Genomic DNA, 23946 nt, shown 5'->3' with positions numbered 1-23946 from the left:
TTGAAATTATACTCAATACATAAAAAGCTTGGATTTTTTTTTTTTTTTTTAAGTGCATCACAAGTGAGTCTTGAAGGCCTTGCCTCTCTTGTTCTTTTTGTTTCAGTGGACGATTTCAGATCCATCAGCAACAGTCTGATCAAGAGTCACTTTGGGCCCTACACACAGAGCGGCCATGTCCACCGTGTGGAGTTCCTGCCTGTTTACTGGAACATGGCGCTTCATTCTGACACTTCAAGTGTGGACAGGTAAGGTCTTTTTTTTTTTTTTATCTTTTGGACTCTTCATCGTGACACCTTAAGTGTGGACAGGTAAGGGCATTGTATTGTCTGGACTGAGTTGATCTTTTTATGCTGTTTTCAATATTTTTCACTTGATTTGAATTTTACATCGTCTAAGGCATAGTTTGATTAGATGATCTTTTCACACTGTCTTCAATATTCTAAAATTGATTTGAATCTTGTATCGATTGATCTAGGTGTGAGTAAACTGGTTCATTTGACATTGTTTTTGATCTTCATTTTAACATTATTTTGTGTTATTTTTTGACTGTTTTTTAGAAAATGATGGGTGTTCAGCCCTGCAATGACCCCTTTGTGGGGGTATAACACATATTATTTGGTACTGTATCTTTTTTTCACTTTGGTTGTTGCAGTCGTATGAAGGCCATTACCTTGCCGAGCACGCGAAAGCTGCGTGATTTTTTCAACAACACCATGATAGACATCCTCTTTTACACCAGCCCTGCCTATTGTCAGGTTAGTTGTGATGGGATTTTTGTGTGTGCTGTATGTGTTGCTGCTGTTTTCAATCAGCTTTTTCTTTTGATAATGAAATTGATGTATTATGAGAGGTGTGTTTACTTACAGGGACTTGAAAATTGTGTGTGTGCACACAGTCGCATGTGCACAGACACACACAGATGCACACACAGAGACAGACAAACACACACACACACACACACACACACACACACACACACACATGCTCACATTCTTACTCACACTCACACATTCACTCACACTCACACACTCACTCACTCAATCTGGCTACCTTTTCCAGTAAAGAATGTCTGTTCAGTATACTATACACTTGCACAGGTCTGCTTTTGATGACAGATCTACAATTATGTATGATTCAGACAATAAAGTTTGCAGTATTATCAAGCATACCCAAAGCAAACAGTTGCCAATATTTTTCTTTTCTAAATTGTAAAAAAAAATGTGTGTTCAGACATTTGCATTGATCTGTAACTATTACTTTATTTGCTTGTTTGTTATTTTTAACTAAAAGGACTTTATTTGCTTGCTTGTTATTTTTAACTAAAAGGATTGTGCTGAATGACAGATACAAGTATGTATGGCTCAGTCACAGAACTTTGCATCAATATCAAACATACTAAAACAAAACATTTATCAAGATTTTTTCCCTTTTGGTTGTTGAAAAAAAAGGGTGTGCATATAGATCTGCAATTACTGATATATATATATTTGTTTTTGTTTTGTTTTTTTTAATGAAAAGGATACCTTGGTAAACAGAGTATGGCTGTCTACAAAGCAGGTAAAAATAGTCAATGTGTAAAAGCTTACTTACACATATGCGTGAACATGGGAGTTGCAGCCAATGAACACAGAAGAAAAAAAAGGAAGAAGAAGAAGAAGAAGAAGCTAAAAGAATTGTGTTCATACTTGTTCATGTATATGTGTTTCAGATCATCTGTGACACAGTGTGTCAAGAGATGAACCGACTGTTCCAGATGTTTCTGACTCGTAACCCCTCTTTCAGTGGAGAGGTGTCCCTAGCTGGCCATAGCCTGGGTAAGAATAGAAAAGAATAGAGTATGTCTTTAGTACCAAGTGTACCAGGTCAAAAGTAATCTTTGTGCTGGGTCAGGATCTGAAAAGTTACAGATTTTTGTTTTTTTACCGTATGTGTGTTCGCATGAAGGGGATTCAGGCACCAGTAGATAATGATGGGTGCAGTGACCATATGGTTAAAGTGCTGAATTTTCACCTGAGTTTGCTGAGTTCGATCGTTGATTTCGGAGCACCTGGTGGGTTAAAAAGGGTGGATATTTCTCTGTTACCCTGATCAATGTACATGCAGACCTGCTAGTGCCTGGACCCTCTTCATGCATACAAATGCAGAAGATTAGATGTGCATGTTGAAAAGGTCCTCACAGCTGTTCAGCGCTTGACGTTTAGTTCATCTGAGGAGCGAACTTGACCCTGCATTCAACTCAGGAGGGAAAAGCGCCGCCTAAAAATAACACGTTACCGCCGGAAGGGTTGGAGCTTTAACTTGGAAGAACTGAGAGCACAAAACGCTACGACTTCTCTTTCACGTTGCGCCTCCAGCCGTTATCAGCTGTTGGGAGGGAGAAAGACCAGTGTGCTGTTCCGCGCGATGGCAGCGGCCACAGGGAGAAAACAACACCTCTTCGTTAACTTTTGATAACACACTGCTTGTCAACGCAATCGCTTAATAAATAGTATGGTTTGAAAGAGCACAGTCTTAGCTTTAAAACGATAGGAAACTCAAATGTGAACATCCGATTATTTTTCTCAGGATAACTGTTTGAAAAAAGCAGGTATGCTTACCACCAGTTTGGTAACATGCATTTTGACACATTTTTAACACACTGAATCTAATCTCACATATTTCGCTCAACACAGACAATACATTCCATGCACAGCATTACACATCAGCATGCCTCTCACTAACCTGTGTTGATGGCTGGAAATTCTGAAGGAAGCTGTGGCGTGTTAAAGATCACAACTGTTTTGCAGCTTGTACAAGTACTCCACAGGCACACTGATTCAGTCATTCACGCACATTGAAGAAAACCACAGCCACGTGTATGGGGTGTGGATGGCAGTTTGTTCTGGCGGTTTGTAAGAAAAATTCCTGCTGGTTTGTGTGTGTGTGTGTGTGTGTGTGTGTGTGTGTGTGTGTGTGTGTGTGTGTTAAATCTAGAACTGTTAAAATGGTAGTCTTCATCACACAGTCATTGGCAGTAACCACTTTGTTATTCTGCCAGAAGTAAGGACTGACACAGCATTAAAAAGTACTTGCCATAAATTGCCTATCACGTGGTCAAGTGTGGAGCTGCAAGCAGGTTACTACTTTTCACTCTTCACCCCCAGCAAGCTGGAAGGGCTAGCTTGCCCTGACTCTACGTAAGGCAGAGCCTGGCCACACATGCACGAAAAAAAAAATAGTGAGTTGGGAAAGGGATACAGAACTGGGGTGGTGAGAGGGGAGGGGAGAGGGATGGGGGTTCCAGATGTGAGAGAGGGGGCAGGGGTGGTGACGTAAAGAGAGAGAGAGATGAATGAGGTTGAAACAAACAAAAAAAGCAGAGAGAGAAATATATATATATATATAGAGAGAGAGAGAGAGAGAGAGAGAATAAACAGAAACAAAGAACAACAGGAGATGGGAGGTGAAAAAGAAACAGTGAAATAAAATAAAATAAAAAAAAGAAGAAAGAACGAGAGAATGAGATGGAAGAAAACAGGATGAAAGAAAGAAAGAAAGGGATGAAGGAGAGAAAGAGAAGGAAGGAAACAGCATGAAAGAAAGAGAGGGAAGAAAACAGAAAGAAAGAGAGGGGAGAAAGCAGCACTGACGAAAGAAAGAGAGAGAAGGAAACAGAACGAAAGAAAGGAAGGGATGAAGGAGAAGGAGAGAAAGAGAGGGAAGGAAACAGCGCGAAAGAAAGGAAGGGATGAAGGAGAGAAAGAGAGGGAAAGAAACAGCACGAAAGAAAGACAGGGAAGAAAACAGAATGAAAGAAAGGAATGGAAGAAAGAAATGTGAGAGAACAGAATGTGAAGGAAAACCAAACTCACGGTACTTCTGCTATGAAAAAAACCACACCACCGCCAGTCACAATTGTCACCACAGTTCTCTCAAGTAAATGCTGCTATCTTAAAAAATATTTACCAGCCAAGGAAAGTACTACCACCATCAAAAAGATAAGTGTCCGCTCTTTCCAATGGTGCAAAACATTAATGCCGCAGAAATACGAGTATGCTCACCAGCCCGCTCAAAAGAGGCGCGCAAATTGCCACGCTTTAATAGAAGACAAAGAAGGGTCAGTGACGGGTTAGCAGGCACAGCAGCTGGTACTTATCAGTGCAGTGTCTGGCACTATCAGGCCTTAGGGGGATCTCGCAGTCAGCTAAGTGTGTGGTTCTGCTTATAGCCTGGACAGCAGTGTCCTGTAATTCATCTCAGGGTTTGGTAGTTTACATGACGGGCGCAATAGCCAAATGGTTAAAGCGTTGGACTTTCAATCTGAGGGTCCTGGGTTCGAATCACGGTGACGGTGCCTGGTGGGTAAAGGGTGGAGATTTTTACGATCTCCCAAGTCAACATATGTGCAGACCTGCTAGTGCCTGAACCCCCTTCGTGTGTATATGCAAGCAGAAGATCAAATACACACGTTAAAGATCCTGTAATCCATGTCAGCGTTCAGTGGGTTATGGAAACAAGAACATACCCAGCATGCACCCCCCCGAAAACGGAGTATGGCTGCCTACATACGAGTGAACGCAGAAGAAGGTAGTTTACAGAAACAGGAACATAAAAAACAGTCACACATAAAAGACCACTTGCAGTTGTACAGTTTATGAGTGGATGTGGTGGTGGCAGCCTATGAGCACTGGAGAAGAAACATTGATAGCTTTTTTTTTTTTCTTTTATTGCAGGCGGTTCCATTTTGTTTGACTTACTGATGCACCAGCGTGAGGTGGGAGATGCAGTGAATGCGGGTGGCCTGTCAAATGCCTCTAATGCCCGCAGCAGCCGAAATTCATCTCCGGTAATGCCCTCCCCTCATTCAGTTTTGTTTCAATGGCTTATTTTGAACTATGAATTTTTTGTTGTTGGTGAGGTTGGTTTTTTTTGTTTGTTTGTTTGTTTGTTGTTTTGTTTTTAACATTTTAATTCAGTTGTAATGGATCAACCTTTTACAAAGCAGTAAACTGGGAGAGCTGTACGAAACACACAACGTGAGTTCAAATGAAAAGCAAATACACTTGTGAAAACAATTATGAATATCATGGATCAGCATTTTACAAAGCAGTAAACCTAGAGAGCAATACAAAACACACAACATGAGCTCAGTGAAAAGCACATACAATAATGGAAAAAAAGATAACAATGATTATGAGGAAGGAGAAAAGAAAACAAAGAAAGAACAAGAACAACAAAGAAACATACCCATCAGAACACAGATAAATAGACACACTGGAGGACTGGTTTGACAAACAGAGTGACTGGTGAAATCTTTGATATTACCAATGATTGTTGTCAGTCATTTGTTATGTTGGTGTTGTTGTTTTTGTTGTTTGTTTTTTTTTGTTTGTTTTTTTTTACAAAAATATGAAGAACCCCATATTTTCACAACAACTTAACATCACATCTAATTTTTGCACAAATGCATAAAAATGTACATATTTTTCAATACAAAACTCTACAATTGTGAATGATTGGATTACAAACTTGTTCATGGATTGGAAAAATGAACTCTTCAGTGGAGGGGTGCAGTGGCCGAATGGTTAGAGCACTGGAGTTTAATCCCCAGTTTTGGCACACCTGGTGGATTAGGGAAGGAGAATTTTCCGATCTCCCAGATAAACATGTGCAGACCTGCTAATGCCTTTGCCTCCATCATATGTATACACGTGCAGAAGATAAAATATGCACATGAAAGATCCTGTAATCCATATCAGCGTTTGATGGGCTATGGAAACAAGAACATACTTAGCATGTTCACCTCTGAAAACGGACTATGGCTGCCTATATGGCAGGGTAAAAATGGTTTTATAGGTTAAAAACCCACTCGTATACAAGTAAAGATGGTAACAGCAGCCCTAGAACACAAAAGAAGAAGAACTCTTGAGTATACATATATCAGAAATTATTTCACAGGTAAAAGCCCTCTTGTACATATATGCAAACATGTGTGTTGCAGCCCTAGAACACAAAATAACAAGAGCACTTGAGCATACATCTCCCCCCCCCACCCCCCCCTCTTTCCTTGCTGCCTTTAGTCATCAAAGTGACAGATCCATATTCTGTCTGTTACAAAATTGCCTTGTGTCAAACCTTACATTCTGAAACTTGTGTTCCAGGTTGTGAAAGGTACCCCAGAACGAGACACACGTGGCAAGTCGGAAGAAAAAGCAGCAGAGCCAGAGCTGACACTTGAAGGGGTGTTGGAGAAAGTGGGTCTGAAGAACAAGATGTCGGTCTTTGAGGAGGAGCAGATTGATTTGGATGCCTTGGTAAAACTGCTTTGTGTACTATTGAAGTAAATTGCCTGGCTCAGAATCAAAAGTTGAACTCAGCTGTTTATTCTGCTGGTTTTACACCATCACCCTCAGCACAACTGGTACAGGAAAGTACTGGGTTGGTTCAGCTGTGAGTAAACTGAGTTTGCAGCTTCATCCATGTTGCCTGGCCACAGGTGTCCAGCCAGTCCAGTTGGTCTGAGGAAGAGGGTGTGACACCATTGAAATATATGAGTTCGACATTTTGATTCTGAGTTGTGAAATTTCTTCTGTATGTATCCAGAATCCGACAACCTACACCAGCAAATGTCTGTGTACTCTCTAAGGATTGTCTGACACCATGCACTTAAAAGTGACTTTGATTTATATATGACAGCATGATAACAACAACAATAGCAAAATGATTTGTTTGTGCATGACTAATTGATAGTGTGTGGTTGGATATGCTTGTTTCTGTGTGCAAATGTCAGTTCATTGACTGGTTCTGCACCCTCTATAATCATTGTGACCTAATAATGAGTTATAATCCACCTTGCCTAGGCCAGAATTTTTCGTCTGACACAATTCCATGTTACATACACAAGTCTCATGGTTTCTTAACAGTTGCACATAACAGACTTAGGTTCTGGAAATCTATACCACAAAATATCAGGCACTGTTCTGCTGTTAAATCTTTTTCAAATATAATCATAAAACCTATTTGTTCAAACAATATTTTAAAAACTCAAGATCTTTTTTCCAACCCCCAAACCATCTTTGTGAGTGTGCATGTGTCGGTGTGTGTATGTGGGGTGTAAGTGTTGAGGTGGGAGAAGTGTATGAATTGTGAATGATGTTATATTCTGTGTGTGTGTGTGTGTGTGAGTGAGTGAGTGTATTCGTGTGTGTGTGTGTGTGTGTGTGTGACAGAAACCTGACTGAATGACACAAGGAAACGAATGATGAGCGCCTAAAGGCAGCTCTCAGTCTGCTGTACCCAGGGAGACAGCCTGTTGTGGAGATGTTTCTGAAGTGTTTAGAGCATGGTCACTTACCGAGGAGAGGTGCTGTGTACATGTATCCATATCAATAAGTCAGTCAAGATATTGAGAAAAGAGTGAAGCAAAAAAAAGCCCTGAGATGTGCATGCCTGTGTGTGTCTGTTTCAGTTGATGTGCACGGAACAAGACCTCAAGGACCTCCATCTGCCCATGGGGCCTCGCAGGAAGCTGCAGCAGTTGATTCAGGATGAAAACGGAAAGAGGGTAATTAATGTCTGTGTGAAATGCACAGTCATACTTCTGTTGCTGGATGTTTCAGGGGGTTTGGGTAACGGTTTTATGGATTTTATTCCTCTCTCGCTCTGTTGTGGGTTTTTTGTTTGGGGGGTGGGTGGGGGGGGGTGGGGGGTTGTTTGTTTTTTTATGAGGACAAGGCCAGACATGGGTTAGGGAGTGGGGCTGGAGGAGGGTGGGCTGTAAAACAAATGGAAGAACTTTTCTCAAACTATGAACAGTGTTTATTTATTTATTTAATAGAGGGGGGGAGCATGGGTGCGGTTCATCTTGTTCACTGACTTCTTTGTTGTGCAAATTTCCTTTGATTAAAGCAAAACGGTATCATTCTCATGTCTACACTGTATATTTCAGTCTTCTTCACGCATCTTTTATTGCTGCTGTTTTCAAGATTGTGGAAGAGTATTTTTTTTTGTGACAGTTGCACAGCAGATGTCTTTTTGAATGAACATTTGTTTTTAAATGTGTAAAAAGATACAAGAAGCATGTATAAAGGTGCATTTTTATAGGTGTTATGTTCCCAGGAGAAGAAAATGAGGCAAACATGTATAAAGGTACATTTTTATAGGCTTTATGTTCACAGGAGAAGAAAATGAGGCAAACATGTATAAAGGTACATTTTTATAGACTCTGTGTTTCTAGGACAAGAAAATGAGGCAAACATGTATGAAGGTACATTTTTATAGGCTCTATGTTTCCAGGACAAGAAAATGAGGCAAACATGTATGAAGGTACATTTTTATAGACTCTGTGTTTTCAGGAGAAGAAAATGGGGCAAACATGTATGAAGGTACATTTTTATAGGCTCTATGTTTCCAGGACAAGAAAATGAGGCAATCATGTATGAAGGTACATTTTTATAGACTCTATGTTTCCAGGACAAGAAAATGAGGCAAACATGTATGAAGGTACATTTTTATAGACTCTGTGTTTCCAGGAGAAGAAAATGGGGCAAACATGTATGAAGGTACATTTTTATAGGCTGTATGTTCCCAGGAGAAGAAAATGAGGCAAACATGTATGAAGGTACATTTTTATAGGCTGTGTTTCTAGGACAAGAAAATGAGGCAAACATGTATGAAGGTACATTTTTATAGGCTGTGTTTCTAGGACAAGAAAATGAGGCAAACATGTATGAAGGTACATTTTTATAGACTGTGTTTCCAGGACAAGAAAATGAGGCAAACATGTATGAAGGTACATTTTTATAGACTGTGTTTCTAGGACAAGAAAATGAGGCAAACATGTATGAAGGTACATTTTTATAGGCTCTATGTTTCCAGGACAAGAAAATGAGGCAATCATGTATGAAGGTACATTTTTATAGACTCTATGTTTCCAGGACAAGAAAATGAGGCAAACATGTATGAAGGTACATTTTTATAGGCTCTATGTTTCTAGGAGAAGAAAATGAGGCAAACATGTATGAAGGTACATTTTTATAGGCTCTATGTTTCTAGGAGAAGAAAATGAGGCAAACATGTATGAAGGTACATTTTTATAGACTCTATGTTTCTAGGAGAAGAAAATGAGGCAAACATGTATGAAGGTACATTTTTATAGACTCTATGTTTCTAGGAGAAGAAAATGAGGCAAACATGTATGAAGGTACATTTTTATAGACTCTATGTTTCTAGGACAAGAAAATGAGGCAAACATGTATGAAGGTACATTTTTATAGACTGTGTTTCTAGGACAAGAAAATGAGGCAAACATGTATGAAGGTACATTTTTATAGACTGTGTTTCTAGGACAAGAAAATGAGGCAAACATGTATGAAGGTACATTTTTATAGGCTGTGTTTCCAGGACAAGAAAATGAGGCAAACATGTATGAAGGTACATTTTTATAGGCGCTGTGTTTCCAGGACAAGAAAATGAGGCAAACATGTATGAAGGTACATTTTTATAGGCTCTATGTTTCCAGGACAAGAAAATGAGGCAAACATGTATGAAGGTACATTTTTATAGGCTCTATGTTTCCAGGACAAGAAAATGAGGCAAACATGTATGAAGGTACATTTTTATAGGCTCTATGTTTCCAGGAGAAGAAAATGAGGCAAACATGTATGAAGGTACATTTTCATAGGCTGTGTGTTTCCAGGAGAAGAAACTGAGGCAAGAACTGAGGGAGGAGATTCGAAAGGAGTTTGAAGGCCAGCTGCAAGACGACAGCAAAAAACCTGCTTCTTCATCATCCACTGGTGCTCAGGAGTGAGTGGTTCATTGATGTTTCCGCAGTCTCACACTCACAGATGTTCTTTCATGCATACACAGTCTCATGTAATTAATGCTTCCACTCTGTGGGATTCTGCAGGTGAAACTATTCTCAAGCTGCTGTCTAGTTCTCTCAGATGTGGAATGAAATTAGTTCTTCCTTAAAGTGACACCAGACATCTATTGTCTGTTGGATATTCTTCCTTTCAAATATATAATGTAAAATCATCACAGGCAATATTATAGTTTCGCATCACATAGGCCCAAACACACAGCAGGATAAAAGCATATCACATATGCCCAAGTCAAAAACATGCACCATTAACCAGGCCTAACAGAAGCACTCTAAAAATCGTCACAAATGCACGCAAATCAACTCCAAGAGCATGTCCAGCGATCAAATCACAGCAAGCATATACAGATGGAAAAGCTCTGTTTAGAAAGATACACACTGAAAAGATGTTTTTTGAGTGCTGTCTTGAATGCGGGTGTTGGGGTGTGATGACTGTGTGAGGGCAGTGAATTCCATTGTTTTGGTGCAACAAAAGAAAAGGAGCGCGTTCACCATATGTTTTTATTGCGTCCTGTGGTGTTGAATGTTTTTTAACCGTTTCCCCTCCTTATTGTTGTTAATTGTCAGTGCCCCGGGCCCTTGTGCTGAGGAGGTAGAGGGCATTTTAAATACCTGTTGTTGTTGTTGTTGTTCTTCTTCTTCTTGTTATTATTGGCATTATTATTATTATTGTTATTATTATTATTATTATTATTATTATTACTTCTGCTATTATTATTTTATAATAATTACCAATTACTATGATGATGATGATGATGATGATTATTAATTATTATTATTACCATAATCTCTCTCCCATTCTGCTGCTCAGCTCCACACAGCTCCACCCCAGCATCTCCGTCGACTATATCTGCGGCCTGTCCGGCACTGGGCAGCCTGCCGTGCACTATCGGCAGCTGGAGTTCTCTCCCTCCTGCCTCTTCACGCTCGGCTCCCCGGTCGCTGTGTTCCTGACCGTGCGGGGCGTGCAGAGCATCGGGGAGAACTTCAAGTTGCCCACGTGCTCCCGTTTCCTCAACGTTTTTCATCCGGTGGGTATTGTCTTGTCTTGTCTTGTTAAGTTGTTTTGTATTGATTGCTCGACAGGCACAATAGCCGAGTGGTTAAAGCATTGGACTTTCAATCTGAGGGTCCCGGGTTTGAAGCTCGGTAACTGTGCCTGGTGGAGATTTTTTTATCTCCCAGGTCAACATATGAGCAGACCTGCCAGTGCCTGAAACCCTTCGTGTGTTAAAGATCCTGCAATCCATGTCAGCATTCCGTGGGTAATGGAAACAACAATATACCCAGCATGCATACCCCCGAAAGTGGAGCATGGCTGCCTTCATGGCAGTGTAAAAATGGTCATACACGTAAAAGCCCAATGTGTACATACGAGTCAACGTGGGAGTTGCAGCCCACGAATGAAGAAGAAAAAGAAGTAGTAGTATTGATTGCTCTTGTGTCAACAGCAGATTTCTCTTGTGTGAAGTTTTGGGGCTGATTTCTCCCCAGGGAGAGTGTGCGTCACTATAGTGCATCTCCTCGTCTTTCTTCTTCTTCTTCTTCATCTTTTTTTTATGTTTTTGTTTGTTTGTTTGTTTTTTAATGTGTCTGTGAGTGTATTTGTTTCGCAGTCAAGAGTAGATTTCTTTTTTCTACAGAATATTGCCAGGGACAACCCTAGTGATGTGGTGTGGTGGTGGTGGCTTTTTTGTTGTTGCTGTTTCTGATTGTTATTTTTGGTTTTGGGGTTGAGAGCTGTGGGGTGGATTTTTTGTTGTTGTTTGTTTGGTTGGTTTTTTGGTAACATTGTAACCATGGTGATGGAAGGGAGTGGGTGGTGAAGGTTTGGGTGAAGAATGGGGGTGGGTGTTTATGAATGTGTGCTATTGTCATGACTTTGTTATCGCATAAATATGGTGTGTGTGTGTGTATGTGTGTGTGTGTGTGTGTGTGTGTGTGTGTGTGTAGTACATATATGTTTGTGTGTACTTTGCTGTATGTGGGCTAGTTGGCCTTTGGGAACCATCCCAACGCCGACTGTCCTAAAACCCTCTTGGCCGAGAGAGTGGGGATGTAACTTGAGCAAGACACTCTCCACTATAATCCAATTCTAGCCCAAATAGTCGGAACAGCAGTTGCCTCCTCTGCTGCTCTGATGGTTATAGTCGGACACGACTGACTGTCATATATATGTATGTGTTACTTTGCTTTGTGTTACTTTTGACCCTAAGGGCGTGAAGCCGATAGGACATTAAAATCAGCTCTACCTTTGCTGTATGACTTCAAAATATTGTGGTGTTTTTCTTAAAAGTTCTTGTGCAATTGTGTGTAGACGACGTCCATCCAAATCACATTTGGGACATAACACTGTGCACACACTGGAAAAAGAATATACAGGCACTGTATGCATATGCATCATACACACACACACACACACATATATATATATATATATATATATATATATATATATATATATATATATATATATATATATATATATATATATATATATATGCTTGTTTACATACATATGTATACACACACACTCACACACACACACACACACACACACACACAGATATGTTTGCATGCTTCAGTTTTTATTTTCAGCAGTTTTTCTTTAATGAATCAGATGTGCAAAGTTGTAATTACCTATTAATTTAATGATCTTATTCTGAAATGTTCTGTTTCATGCACTGACTGTGGATGACTGCTGCAGTTTGATCCTGTGGTAAGTTATGTTATATTTATTTAATTGTCTAATTCTATGTGTGTTGGTGAGAGATGCGGGTATATATATGTGTATGTATGTGTTAGGCCCAACACTCGGCTTATATCACAGATTGACATAAGTTTACATTTGGGCCAACAGCAAAGTGAGAGCTGTATTATCAATGGTTTCTCCAGTCAGTGGGAAATCATTTACAGCTTAGTCTTTTGTGAAGGACTATGACTCTCAAACTAGGAGGCAAAATTGCACTGGCTCTTAGTGCTGCAGCCTTGTGGGCTAGTTGGCCTTTGGGAACCATCCCAACGCCGACTGTCCTAAAACCCTCTTGGCCGAGAGAGTGGGGATGTACTTGGGCAAGACACTCTCCACTATAATCAAATTCTAGCCCAAATAGTCGGAACAGCAGTTGCCTCCTCTGCTGTTCTGATGGTCATAGTCGGACACGACTGACTATCATATGTATGTGTGAACGTGTGTGTATGTATGTAAGTATGTGTATGTATGTATTGTATTTTTTTTTGGGTTTTTTTTTATATAATCTATGTCAGTTGTTTTTGTTTTTTTTAGACAATGAATTATGAGAAAATAAATGTCTATCATTTTTTATTATTTTGTTTCATTTGAATAATATTTTATCTGACGTTATTTCATGTGTGTTCTGCACTTGGCTGTTACTGTTGTAGGAATACCGAGTAGAACTGCTGCAAATTGATCTCATTTTCATGATTTTTATCTGATTTGAAAGATGAATGATGGTATTTCGTCTTAAGTTACTTCTCTTCTTCAAATGATAAATCATTGTGTTTTTCTGACATCATTTAGTGTTTGTTCTGTATGTGGTTGTCACTGTTTAACTCTCTCCGGACGAAGGAATGCTCACACATTCCTACACAAAACGTATTTGGATTCGGACGAAGGAATGGAATAGCATTCTCCGAAAGTAAAATTCCATCATGCGCTGTACACATGATTTTGTGATTAGCCAAGCAGAGTGCGCTATTGTGGGTCACTCCACAATCGAACAGTATGATTGGTCAGCCTGGGATGTGTGGCCTGTCTCACACACACACTGACAAAGTCACTGACCGGTCGTCTGCTCACGTGCCAGCCTGTTAGCAAAGCGGGCTCTTCTCAGAATGTTGTGAAGCGAACAAGGCAGTGACGACAACGTTTTAGGGTTGCCGAAGTACTTGAAATGCTACAAACTGAAGGGTCGGACATTGAAGAGGTGGATGATGACGAAGAAGAAAGCGAATTTAATGCAGAAAGCGAGCATGGGTATGGTGATTCAGGGTGAAAAATTGGCAGTATTTTCTACATATGGTAAAACTGTAAAAATAAGATGAGAAATTTGATTTTTTTTTATATGTAATTGCTCAACACGTAATAAACCAGTTCTGAAAGTTTCATTTTCTTACACAGTATTTTGTATTTTTTGTAATTTTTTTCCAAACTCTTACAAATGGGCCGTCTGTTGGGAAAAGCAAGGGAGAAAACTTGTCGTCCCGAGTGACTTAAGTGATCTGATATGAAAATTATTTTGTGTTTTTTCTGCATGTGGTTGTCACTCTTGTAAGTGAACTGATTTTATTAAATATTTTATTATGCGGTTCTGGCTGTTGTAGGCATACCGATATATGAATTCTTTTATTTGTGTTTGTTGTGCATGTTGTTGTCACTGTTGCAGGCAAATGGATACATAGACCATTTTATTGATGTTTGTTGTGCATGTGGTGGTCACTGTTGTAGGTAGTTGGATACATAGATGATTTTATCTGTGTGTGTTGTGCATGTGGTTGAGCATCGCTGTTGCAGGCATACCGAGTGGAGCCACTGATCAGCTGCTCATCATCTGCCCTCAAACCTGTACTGGTGCCCCACCACAAAGGACGCAAACGCTTGCATTTAGGTCAGTGCGTGTGTATGTGTGTGTGTGTGTGGTACATGCATAATTGCTTGCATTTACGTCACTGCATGTGTGTGTGTGTGGTGCATGCATAAGCGCTTGCATTTTGGTCAGTGTGTGTGTGTGTGTGTGTGTGTGGTGCATGCTTAAGCGCTTACATCTAGGTCAGAGCATGTGTGTGTGTGTATGTGTTGCATGCATAAGCACTTGCATTTAGGTCAATGTGTGTGTGTGTGTGTGTGTGGTGCATTCACAATTTGCTGTATTTGTATTTACTATCCGGTATAATCTGTTTTTGATATGTTTAGCCTTGGAGATGGGGGGTGTGGCAGTGTGCTGGGTAGAGTGTGCAGTATGACATGTGCAGTGATATGGTTTGTGTCTTTCAAACAGGTTTATTATATTATGTTAATTACAATGTTTTGATGTGAATATATATGATGCTTTTATGTATATGTCTTAGATATTTAATGTTGTACCTTAAAAGTGTGCTGGGTAGTGCATGTCTTAGATGTTCAATGTTGTACCTTAAAAGTGAGCTGGGTATGTCTTGCATGTTTAATGTTGTACCTTAATAGTGTGTTCAGCTGGGCATATTCATTGTTGAGTGGTGGCCTAATATTAATGCGTCCACTTCGGAGGCGAGCAGGATCAAATCCTTCCACTAGACCTTGAGTTGTGGTCTGGATGCTAGTCATTTCGATGAGATGATATGCCGAAGTCCCACGGTGTAAGCACTTCAGTAAGCACACATAAAAGAACCCACGGCAACAAGAGAGACTTAGGAAATTCGGGTGAGAAACCGGGGCTTTGACGATTCAGCCATCACATCTGTCAGACCAGTGGTTTGAAATTGAAGGAATTGCAGCTGACTGACATGTAGAAACCGCTCGTAGTTCTCTGACCACTGGCTTTCTCGACCATGACTGTGGTCAAGTCTCGCCGAGTTGAAAGGTCAGATTCATGACCTCTGACCACATTTGTTTTTTTATTTCATCACACAGCTCACAGGGAATCCAGCAACAAGGGTTCTGTTGGTTTCCGTTACATCTTGAATACTGTCTCTCTCCCAGTCTCTATCACCCAACGTCTCCTAACCCCTATTTCTATCTTCTCCCGCCCTCTCTCCCTCTCTGTCTGTCTCTGTCTCTGTCTCTCTCTCTCTCTCTCTCTCTCTCTCTCTCTCTGTCTGTAGAGTTGAGTTTAACAATCTGTTGGCTAACACATTACTAAAAGTCAAGTTGTTCATGGCTGGGACTGTGACAGACAAACTCGGGTGTGGCTTTGTATGGGAGACATGGAATTTTCTTCTTCTTCTTCTTCTTCTTCTGCATTCGTGGGCTGCAATTCCCACGTTCACTCATATGTACACGAGTGGGCTTTTACATGACCGCTTTTACCCACCATGTAGGCAGCCATACTCTGTTTTCGGGGGTGTGCATGCTGGGTATGTTCGTGTTTCCAGAACGCTGACATGGATTACAGGATCTTTAACGTGCATATTTGATCTCCTGCTTGCGCGTACACACGAAGGGGGTTCAGGCACTAACAGGTCTGCACATATGTTGACCTGGAAGATCGGAAAAATCTCCACCCTTTACCCACCAGGCACTGTTACTGTGATTCGAACCTGGGATCCTCAGATTGAAAGTCCAACGCTTTAACCACTCAGCTATTGCACCCGTCAGACATGGAATGAGCAGTTTGGAAGTAATGCCACTGAAATGGTGCAGATGGTGAGGCAGCAAAAACAACAAATAGTTGTTCAGGGCTAGGGTCTTGATTTTGAGGAAGGGGGAAAGTCCTGGTGAACCCTCTCTCTGTATGGCTTTTAGAGGGTTTTTTAGTGAGATATTCTAACAGTATTGTATTACTCTTTGTCACAACAGATTTTTCTGTGTTAGATTTGTGTTGCTGTCCCCAACCGCAGTACGTTGTAGCGCCACCTTTTTTCTTTCTTCTTTTTTCTGCCTACAAGTGTATGCGTTTTTCCTTTCTGTCTGTACTTGCATCTACCCTAAGGAAAGCACGTCATTACAATTCACCGCCACCGCTTTTTTGACTCACTTGTGTAAACAAAGTGAGTCTATGTTTTAACCCGGTGTTCGGTTGTCTGTCTGTGTGTGTGTGTCTTTGTGTGTGTGTCTGTGTATCCGTGGTAAACTTTAACATTGACATTTTCTCTGCAAATACTTTGTCAGTTGACACCAAATTAGGCATAAAAATAGGAAAAATTCAGTTCTTTCCAGTCATCTTGTTTAAAACAATATTGCACCTCTGGGATGGGCACAAAAAAATTAAAAAATGAAGCCTAATTATATGCAAACTGCATTTACTGTTATATTTATATTTTTTGTATTCTCTAAACTTGGCACTTTGATCTGATATTCTGACCCAACAACAAGAGCAGTCATTATTATCATTTTTTGTTCAAACAGGAACTTCTTTTGCTAAGCATGGAAGTTTTATTTATTTTGCAAACGTTTTGGTGCAGATAGTAAAAAAGGGAAATTACTCTGTAATTAATGCTAGGGGACTTAATTTGCTTTAAACTGATCTTTCTCATCTTAAACATTACATTTTGAAATTATACTCAGTACATAAAGAGCTTGGATTTTTTTTTTTTTAAGTGTATCACAAGTGAGTCTTGAAGGCCTTGCCTCTCTTGTTTTTGTTTTTGTTTTTTTCCTCGTCTTTTCTCTCTCTCTTTCTTTTTTACCTGCCTGCAAGTGAATTTGTTTTTATTTTTCCTTTCTTTCTGTTTGATGCAGAGCTGAAGGAGAGCATCCAGCGCATGGGCTCGGACCTGAAGCAGAAGATCATCGAGTCGCTGCGCAGCACGTGGAACACGCTGCACGAGTTTGCCCTGGCCCACAGGCGTGACGCGGGCCGGGTGGCGGACGATGGTGAGGACGGGCTGGAGAGGGAGGTGGACCACCAGGTGAACTCCGTCATGGCTCACCTGTCACAGCACCAGCATTCAGACGACAAGTCAGACACTGCCTGTGAGTGTGTGTGTGTGTGTGTGTGTGGGTGTGTGTGTGTGTGTGTGTGCTTTGTCTTGTTTCATGATACAAGATATGCGAATAACTTTGTTTTTAATTACACATACTTAACCATGACCCACTAGTGCACACTCCGGCAGGGGTCTGACATTCCTGTCTTGTGCAAACTACTATCCGCCTATGCGGAGAAAACGAAAGTAGCTATGGCCGATAACCTCCTGGAAGTAGGTAACCTCTCCGGGGCCCTCCTGTCTAGCGCCCTCTTTTTCCGGCAGCCGTCTCGACTCCTATTATCTCTGAAAGAGAAACTGTTGGCAGGTTTGCTGATAAAAAAAAAAAAAAAAAAAAAAAATGACATTGAAATCTAATTAACGAAATGGATAAATGGATGAAGGAATAGTTAAGTAAATGAATGAAGAAATAAATAGATAAATAAATAAATAAACAAATAACTGAATAAATAAAAACATAGATAAGTAAATGGATAAATAAAAACTCATTGACCATAGCACCACAAAGTGTAATTAGAGTATGGATTCACCAATATGTGCTTAGCACAGCATAAGATATATAACACATGCTAGATAGTGAGATAGTGTGAATACCCATTTGAAAGTAAATGAGTTGATAAATAAATCAATATACAAATAAAACCGCAAAAAATGTACATAGGCATATAAGCTGATTAAATATATATTAGTTGATTTATATATATATATATATATATATATATATATATAAATATCTCACACACATGCACACAAAAACACACACAAAGACACACACACACATACACACACACACACACACAGAGTCACAGTCACACACACACACACACACACACACACACACACACACACACACACACACACACACAGTCACACACACACACACACACACACACACACACACACACACACACACACACACACACATATACTCACTCACCCACACCCCCCATGCCCATGTGTGAAATTATGTTCTCCCACAGAAGAGCACTTCACCACAGTGCAGTTCGTTCCACCTTTTTTTTCCTTCTTTTTTTTTTTTTTTTTCTTTTCTTTTCTATATATCCATGTAGCCTGCAGAATGAGGTAGTAATGATGTTTGATGCCTGGTGTGGGCAGCTGTGTGTTCCTCTCATGACGAGGACATCCCCATGGGGCAGCTGAACGAAGGGCGCCGTGTGGACTATGTGCTGCAAGAGGCACCCATCGAGAGTTTTAATGACTACCTCTTTGCCCTTGCCAGTCACAGCTGCTACTGGTAAGTGTGTGTTTCTGCGTGTGTGTTTGTGTGCATGACTAGAACGCACTTTTATCAGCATATTAAATTCAGCCCATATGGCTCATTTTGAAAACGAGAGGAAGACAGAAAAGAAAAAAAGGATAGACTGACAACATTGTCAGTCACAGCTGCTACTGGTAAGCATGTGTTCCTGCGTGTGAGTGTTTGTGCGCATGCATGTGTGGCTTTAAACTCACTTTTATCAGTGTATTCAGTTATGTCCATCTGGCTCGTTTTAGAGATAAGAAGACTGTGGGGGAAAAAAAGCGGAAAAAAAGGATAGACAACATTGCAGAATGGACAGGAAAACCATTTTCAGAGACCCTGGCTTTGACACACAGCCTACAGACCTGGAAGAATATTGGTGGACAGTTGTTTTTTTTTCCAATTACTCTTCACAGAGTTGAGAATGAAGAAGGCTGTTGTCAGCATATATCGCCTTGAAATTATTTACAATTTGGTTTGCTTTTGTGATTTGGGGGTTTGGGGGGATGGAGTGGCTTTTTGAATGTTTTTACTTCTAATTGGTTTCAACCAGTGTACTGGTGAGTGATCAAATAAAGGAATAAAGAAACTGATAAAATGAAATTACTATGAGATTGTGCTCTGAGTTTTGTTGAGCCATAAAACAGACTTAGAATTGTTTATGTCACCTAAGATGTACATATTGAATTCATTTGGTTCTGACTACAGACACCAAATTGATGAAGATTGGGTGTTAATGGGAATCAGTTGACACACACAGAGGGAGATCAGTTTATTTCAGATCTGAGAATACTTTGTTTTATGACTTTTTATCATTGAGAAAAAGAGGGGGGGGAGGGCATTGTTAGTGGAAGCTGAAGGGGGTAAGAACTTATAAACAGTCAAAGTTGATAAAAACTGTAATCTGTAAGTCAGGACTCATTTTTGATAGAAAAAAAAGTGTCCAACATTTCAGACCGCAGGTCTGTCATCAGGAACTGTGTTAATTGGAAATGACAGTGGAGATAAAGCCAAGACCTAAAAAAGCTATGAGTATTACTGTTGATAAAGAAAGCAAAGATGGAACACCAGAAGAGAGACCTATGGTTGAATACTGGACACTTTTTATCAAAAGAGAGTCTTGCTTTACAACGTACAGTTTTATCGACTTTCTCCATTTGTAATTTTTACAGATCTAGCAGTCATCTTTCATCTTATCATCATACCTTTTAAAAACAAAATTTAATCCAAAAAGATATATTTGAGTCAAAAAATTTGGGTACTTTTATAAACTTTTCATACACACGGGGTAGTGAATGACCTTTGCAACTGCATGATTTGAATTTCATGGCCCACAGGAACTTGGAAGGCACAGTGATGCTTACTGTGCGCTTGCATCACTGATTTTCAAGGTCCACAGGAAAACATCAAAGACACAGCGCAGCTAACTTTGCACTTGCATTGTTAATTTTCATGGTCCACAGGAACTCAGAAGACACGGTGCTACTCATCCTGAAAGAGATCTACTCCCCATTGGGCATCAGCCCGCTGATGCCAGGCCCTGACGGGAGGCCTCCCAGACTCTTCATGCCGCCTGCAGTGAGCAACCCCCCTCCACCCAGGACGTTGACATCTTACGTAGGAACCGGTCAGCCCATGTCGGTGCCTCTACAGGTGACCACGACGTCCTCTCAGGGCCCTTCAGCAGCACCACCTCCCTCCATACTGCCACCAGGGCCTCTCCCCCAGCATGTGCAGGGTCCGTTGGCTCGCACAGCCTCTCCATTCATGGCGGGCGGGTCAGAATCTCAGGGTAGTTCCCGGAGCAGCACTCCTCCAGTGGGTGGTCTCGCGGCAGCAGCGTCTCAAGGTGTACGGGGAAATCCTGGTCCTCCCCCCATGTCTGGATTTGTTCGTCCCCAGCCTCTGTAGTGATGAAGAGGGATGGAGAGGAGACAGCTGAGACTGCCTCTGTCTGTGTGTGTGTGTGTGTCTGTGTGTGGTGAGAGGGAATATATGTGTGTGTGTGAGGTGAGAGGGAGGCCAGTGCAATGGTATATAATGGTGTCTTGCCATGTTCTCTTGTATGTGAACAGATGGTAACAGAGTGTGAGAGTGGGACTGGGAATGAGCGGCATGGGAGCAATGCCAGTGAAACGGTGCAGATGATGGGGCAGCAATAAAACGAAAAAGAAAGAGCATGAGAATGAAAAGGGTATTTGTTGGTGGTTTTTGTTTCAGCTCAAGATGCGCAGACTTGAGATGATGTGAGTGTTGTGAGGGATTGATTATAGAAGACTGATTTTGGCAAAATGTGTGTGTGTGTGTGTGTGCGCATGTGCTAGTGTGGATGTGTGTGAGTGCACGCTCTACCGATGTGAATGAGTCCTAAAATGTGTCGTTTTTCACAATTTTGATCTGATGTATTACGGGCCCTGTACATGACATTTTCTGTAACACTGCTTGTCTTCTTATGATTGTTCATTGTCCTCAGAGCACTTGCCTTCTTCCCTCAAGCGCAGCATAATCACCAGTGTATTTCGTTCAGTCTGCTGACTTTGTCGCAACACTTCTCTTTATTCTTGACTCGTGTTGGACCAGATTGTTAGAGGTTGTGGATGAGCCATGACAGAATCGGTTAGGCTCTGGACTTCTGATCCAGTGTTCATCAGTGATCAGAGTTTGAGTCCCCGCTTTGGCATGGTGTTCATGTTGTGTCCTTGAGAAAGGCACTTCTCTCCAGTTTTCCTCTTTTGACCAGACTGTGCCACCATACAGTCATATTGATAGATGGATGTAATCTATAGTTTGTAATTGTACCGAAGAGCATTTGTAAGATAGATATATGTATTCTACGGTTAGTAGTTTCACTGAAGAGCAGTTGTTCTTTTCTTTTGTGGGTTGTTGCAAATACGGTTACTGTGAATGCTAATGTACTGTTTAACTCTAGGTTGATTCACCCATTACCAGACTTCATGTTAGCTGTTTATTCATGAATATGGTTGATACACAGTTGTGATTTTTGTACTTCATGTTGCTTTGGATGAGTTTGTTTTCATGTTGTTTTTCAGACACTGCTGTGTTAATGATTGTTTCAAAAAGCTGCATCGGTTATTATATGAACTGGCTTTTTTTTAATGACATTTATTAATGGGCCAGCAGAACCTTGATCTGTTTTTGCATAATTATTTGAGTCTTAGATTGGTTGAATGTGAGTGTTGTTTTGTCAGTATAACAATATGGCATATGAAAGTTACTGATGGTATTAGTGATTGTCTAGTATTTTAAGGTCTGTTTCATGTGAGTGAAAGATGTGCACTGCCAGTTGATATTTGATTATATGCATCAGCTTGCATGATAACAGGTGCATTTGAGCAAACATACATATGAGCACAAACACATGAAATTAAACACACACGCACACGCACACACACACACACACACACACACACACACAATCAGATCAAACAGTGATATATTACATGTACAGTATTCAGTATTCAGGACACTGGATTTTTTTTTTTTTTTTTTTTTTTTTTTTTTTTTTTTGTAACCTATACCTCTGTATGTTTATCAAGACCCTCAAGTCGATTCATGGATTCCTTCAGGGTTCTGTATTCATAGCCTAAAACTGACAGAGGATAAATATAAATCCCCTTTTCACACCTTGTTGTAAAGAGAAAGGGAGACAGAGGGGAAGACAGAAAAAAAAAAATAGAGGGACTGACATCATTGCAGATTGGACAGGAAAACCATTTGCAGAGACCAGGCTTTGACACATAACCGACAGACCTGGAGGAATCTGATGAACAGTACTTGAGTATGGCACCCCAATGACTACTCTAAGAGACAAGGGGGTAGTGGAAGAAGATGATATACAAGCAGCTGCACACTGTTTCACGGTTTGATGCATATTTCCATATTGCCACAGAGATGAGATGCTTCTGAACACTCTTTGGCATTTCCTGCTCAGATCATATTAATGAAGTGAGAAACAGTCAGGCAGACCATCAGATCCTTTGAAGATCTCCTGACCACAGTGGAGAAATGAGAATTGAAGTGGTATGAGCACATCTCACAATCAGCAGGACTTGCCATGACAGTCCTGCAAGGTACAGTGCAGGATAGATGGAGATGCAGAAAAAGAGATGGGAGACAGGTCTGAGACTGAGTGATGCCCTCAGAGAAACAGAGATATGGAGAGAACTGGTTGCCAGGTCATCAGTGGTGCCCCTGTGGTCTTGAGTCTATGGGACAGGAGAAGAAAGAGAAGCTTGTGAGTGCTTACAAAGACCTTTTAACCTAATCTTGCTGCTTCTGTTGTTGGTGGTGATTTGTTGTTGGTTTTGTTTTGTTGGGTTTTTTTTTGGTTTTAGTCCAGCTCTCTTCTTCATTCACTTACATGTACGAGTAGGCTTTTACGTGTTTGATCGTTTTTTAACCCACCATGTTGGCAGTCATTCTCCTTTTTCAAAGGTTTGCATGCTGGGTATCTTCTTGTTTCCATAACCCACCAAACACTGACATGGATTGACAGATTGGAAAAAAACCTCTGCCCTTACACCCTCCAGGTTTGCCGAAACCAAGAATCAAACTCCGGAATCTTGGATGAGAATCCAGCGCTCTTAACGTTCAGCCACCGCACCTGTCATATAGTTTGTGTTTTTTTCTCATGGAAAAAGTTTTGTTTACTCATTCTTATCTTCCTTCATTGTTTATTGTGAATATATATACATATCTTTCATTTTTCCTGTCTGAAATATGAGAAGACTGTTTCATTGACCTTTTTTTCTGTTTGTTTTTTTGTCCCCCCCCCCCCCCCGCCCCCCCACTCCCCACCCCCCACACACACACACACACACACACACACGCACGTAAATTTTAGAATGATGGATGGCTTTGTAATTACTGAAGAGCTTTAACGCTGAACCATTTCTGTTTAGCCCCACTGTTGTTTTTGTTGTTTTTACCTTTCTTCGTTTACCTTCTGTGTGTGTGTGTGTGTGCAGGTGCATGAACATCCATTTTCAGTTGAATAATACATTTAACAGTTTCGGGTAGTGTGATTTTTTTTCTTTGTGTCAAAGGCATGAGGGCATTATTACAGAAAGATTATCAGTATTAGATGGTAGTTCATGAGGGTATTATTACAGAAAGATTATCAGTATTAGATGATAGTTATCAGAGCAGAAGAGGAAAC

The 23946-nt window shown here is 40.6% G+C and overlaps 1 protein-coding gene across 1 annotated transcript in view; it reads left to right on the top strand.

Annotated features, from left to right (window-relative positions):
- LOC143293395 (triacylglycerol hydrolase DDHD2-like) overlaps nucleotides 1–23536 on the top strand; it is a 34316-nt gene extending 10780 nt beyond the window's left edge. The window contains exons 8-20 of the mRNA XM_076604214.1: nucleotides 107–248; nucleotides 656–758; nucleotides 1712–1817; nucleotides 4716–4828; nucleotides 6144–6296; nucleotides 7451–7546; nucleotides 9680–9789; nucleotides 10677–10896; nucleotides 12573–12584; nucleotides 14400–14493; nucleotides 17262–17495; nucleotides 18623–18761; nucleotides 20231–23536. Coding sequence (XP_076460329.1) covers nucleotides 107–248; nucleotides 656–758; nucleotides 1712–1817; nucleotides 4716–4828; nucleotides 6144–6296; nucleotides 7451–7546; nucleotides 9680–9789; nucleotides 10677–10896; nucleotides 12573–12584; nucleotides 14400–14493; nucleotides 17262–17495; nucleotides 18623–18761; nucleotides 20231–20678 — 1970 coding nt within the window. The 3' untranslated portion in view covers nucleotides 20679–23536. The remainder of the gene's footprint in view (nucleotides 1–106; nucleotides 249–655; nucleotides 759–1711; nucleotides 1818–4715; nucleotides 4829–6143; nucleotides 6297–7450; nucleotides 7547–9679; nucleotides 9790–10676; nucleotides 10897–12572; nucleotides 12585–14399; nucleotides 14494–17261; nucleotides 17496–18622; nucleotides 18762–20230) is intronic.
- The last annotated feature ends 410 nt before the right edge of the window (nucleotides 23537–23946 follow it).

The sequence above is a fragment of the Babylonia areolata genome, chromosome 19, assembly GCF_041734735.1.
Source record: "Babylonia areolata isolate BAREFJ2019XMU chromosome 19, ASM4173473v1, whole genome shotgun sequence".
Lineage (NCBI taxonomy): Eukaryota > Metazoa > Mollusca > Gastropoda > Neogastropoda > Buccinidae > Babylonia > Babylonia areolata.
Note: the sequence above shows the minus strand (reverse complement) of the source record. Positions and strands in the feature narration are given on the sequence as shown.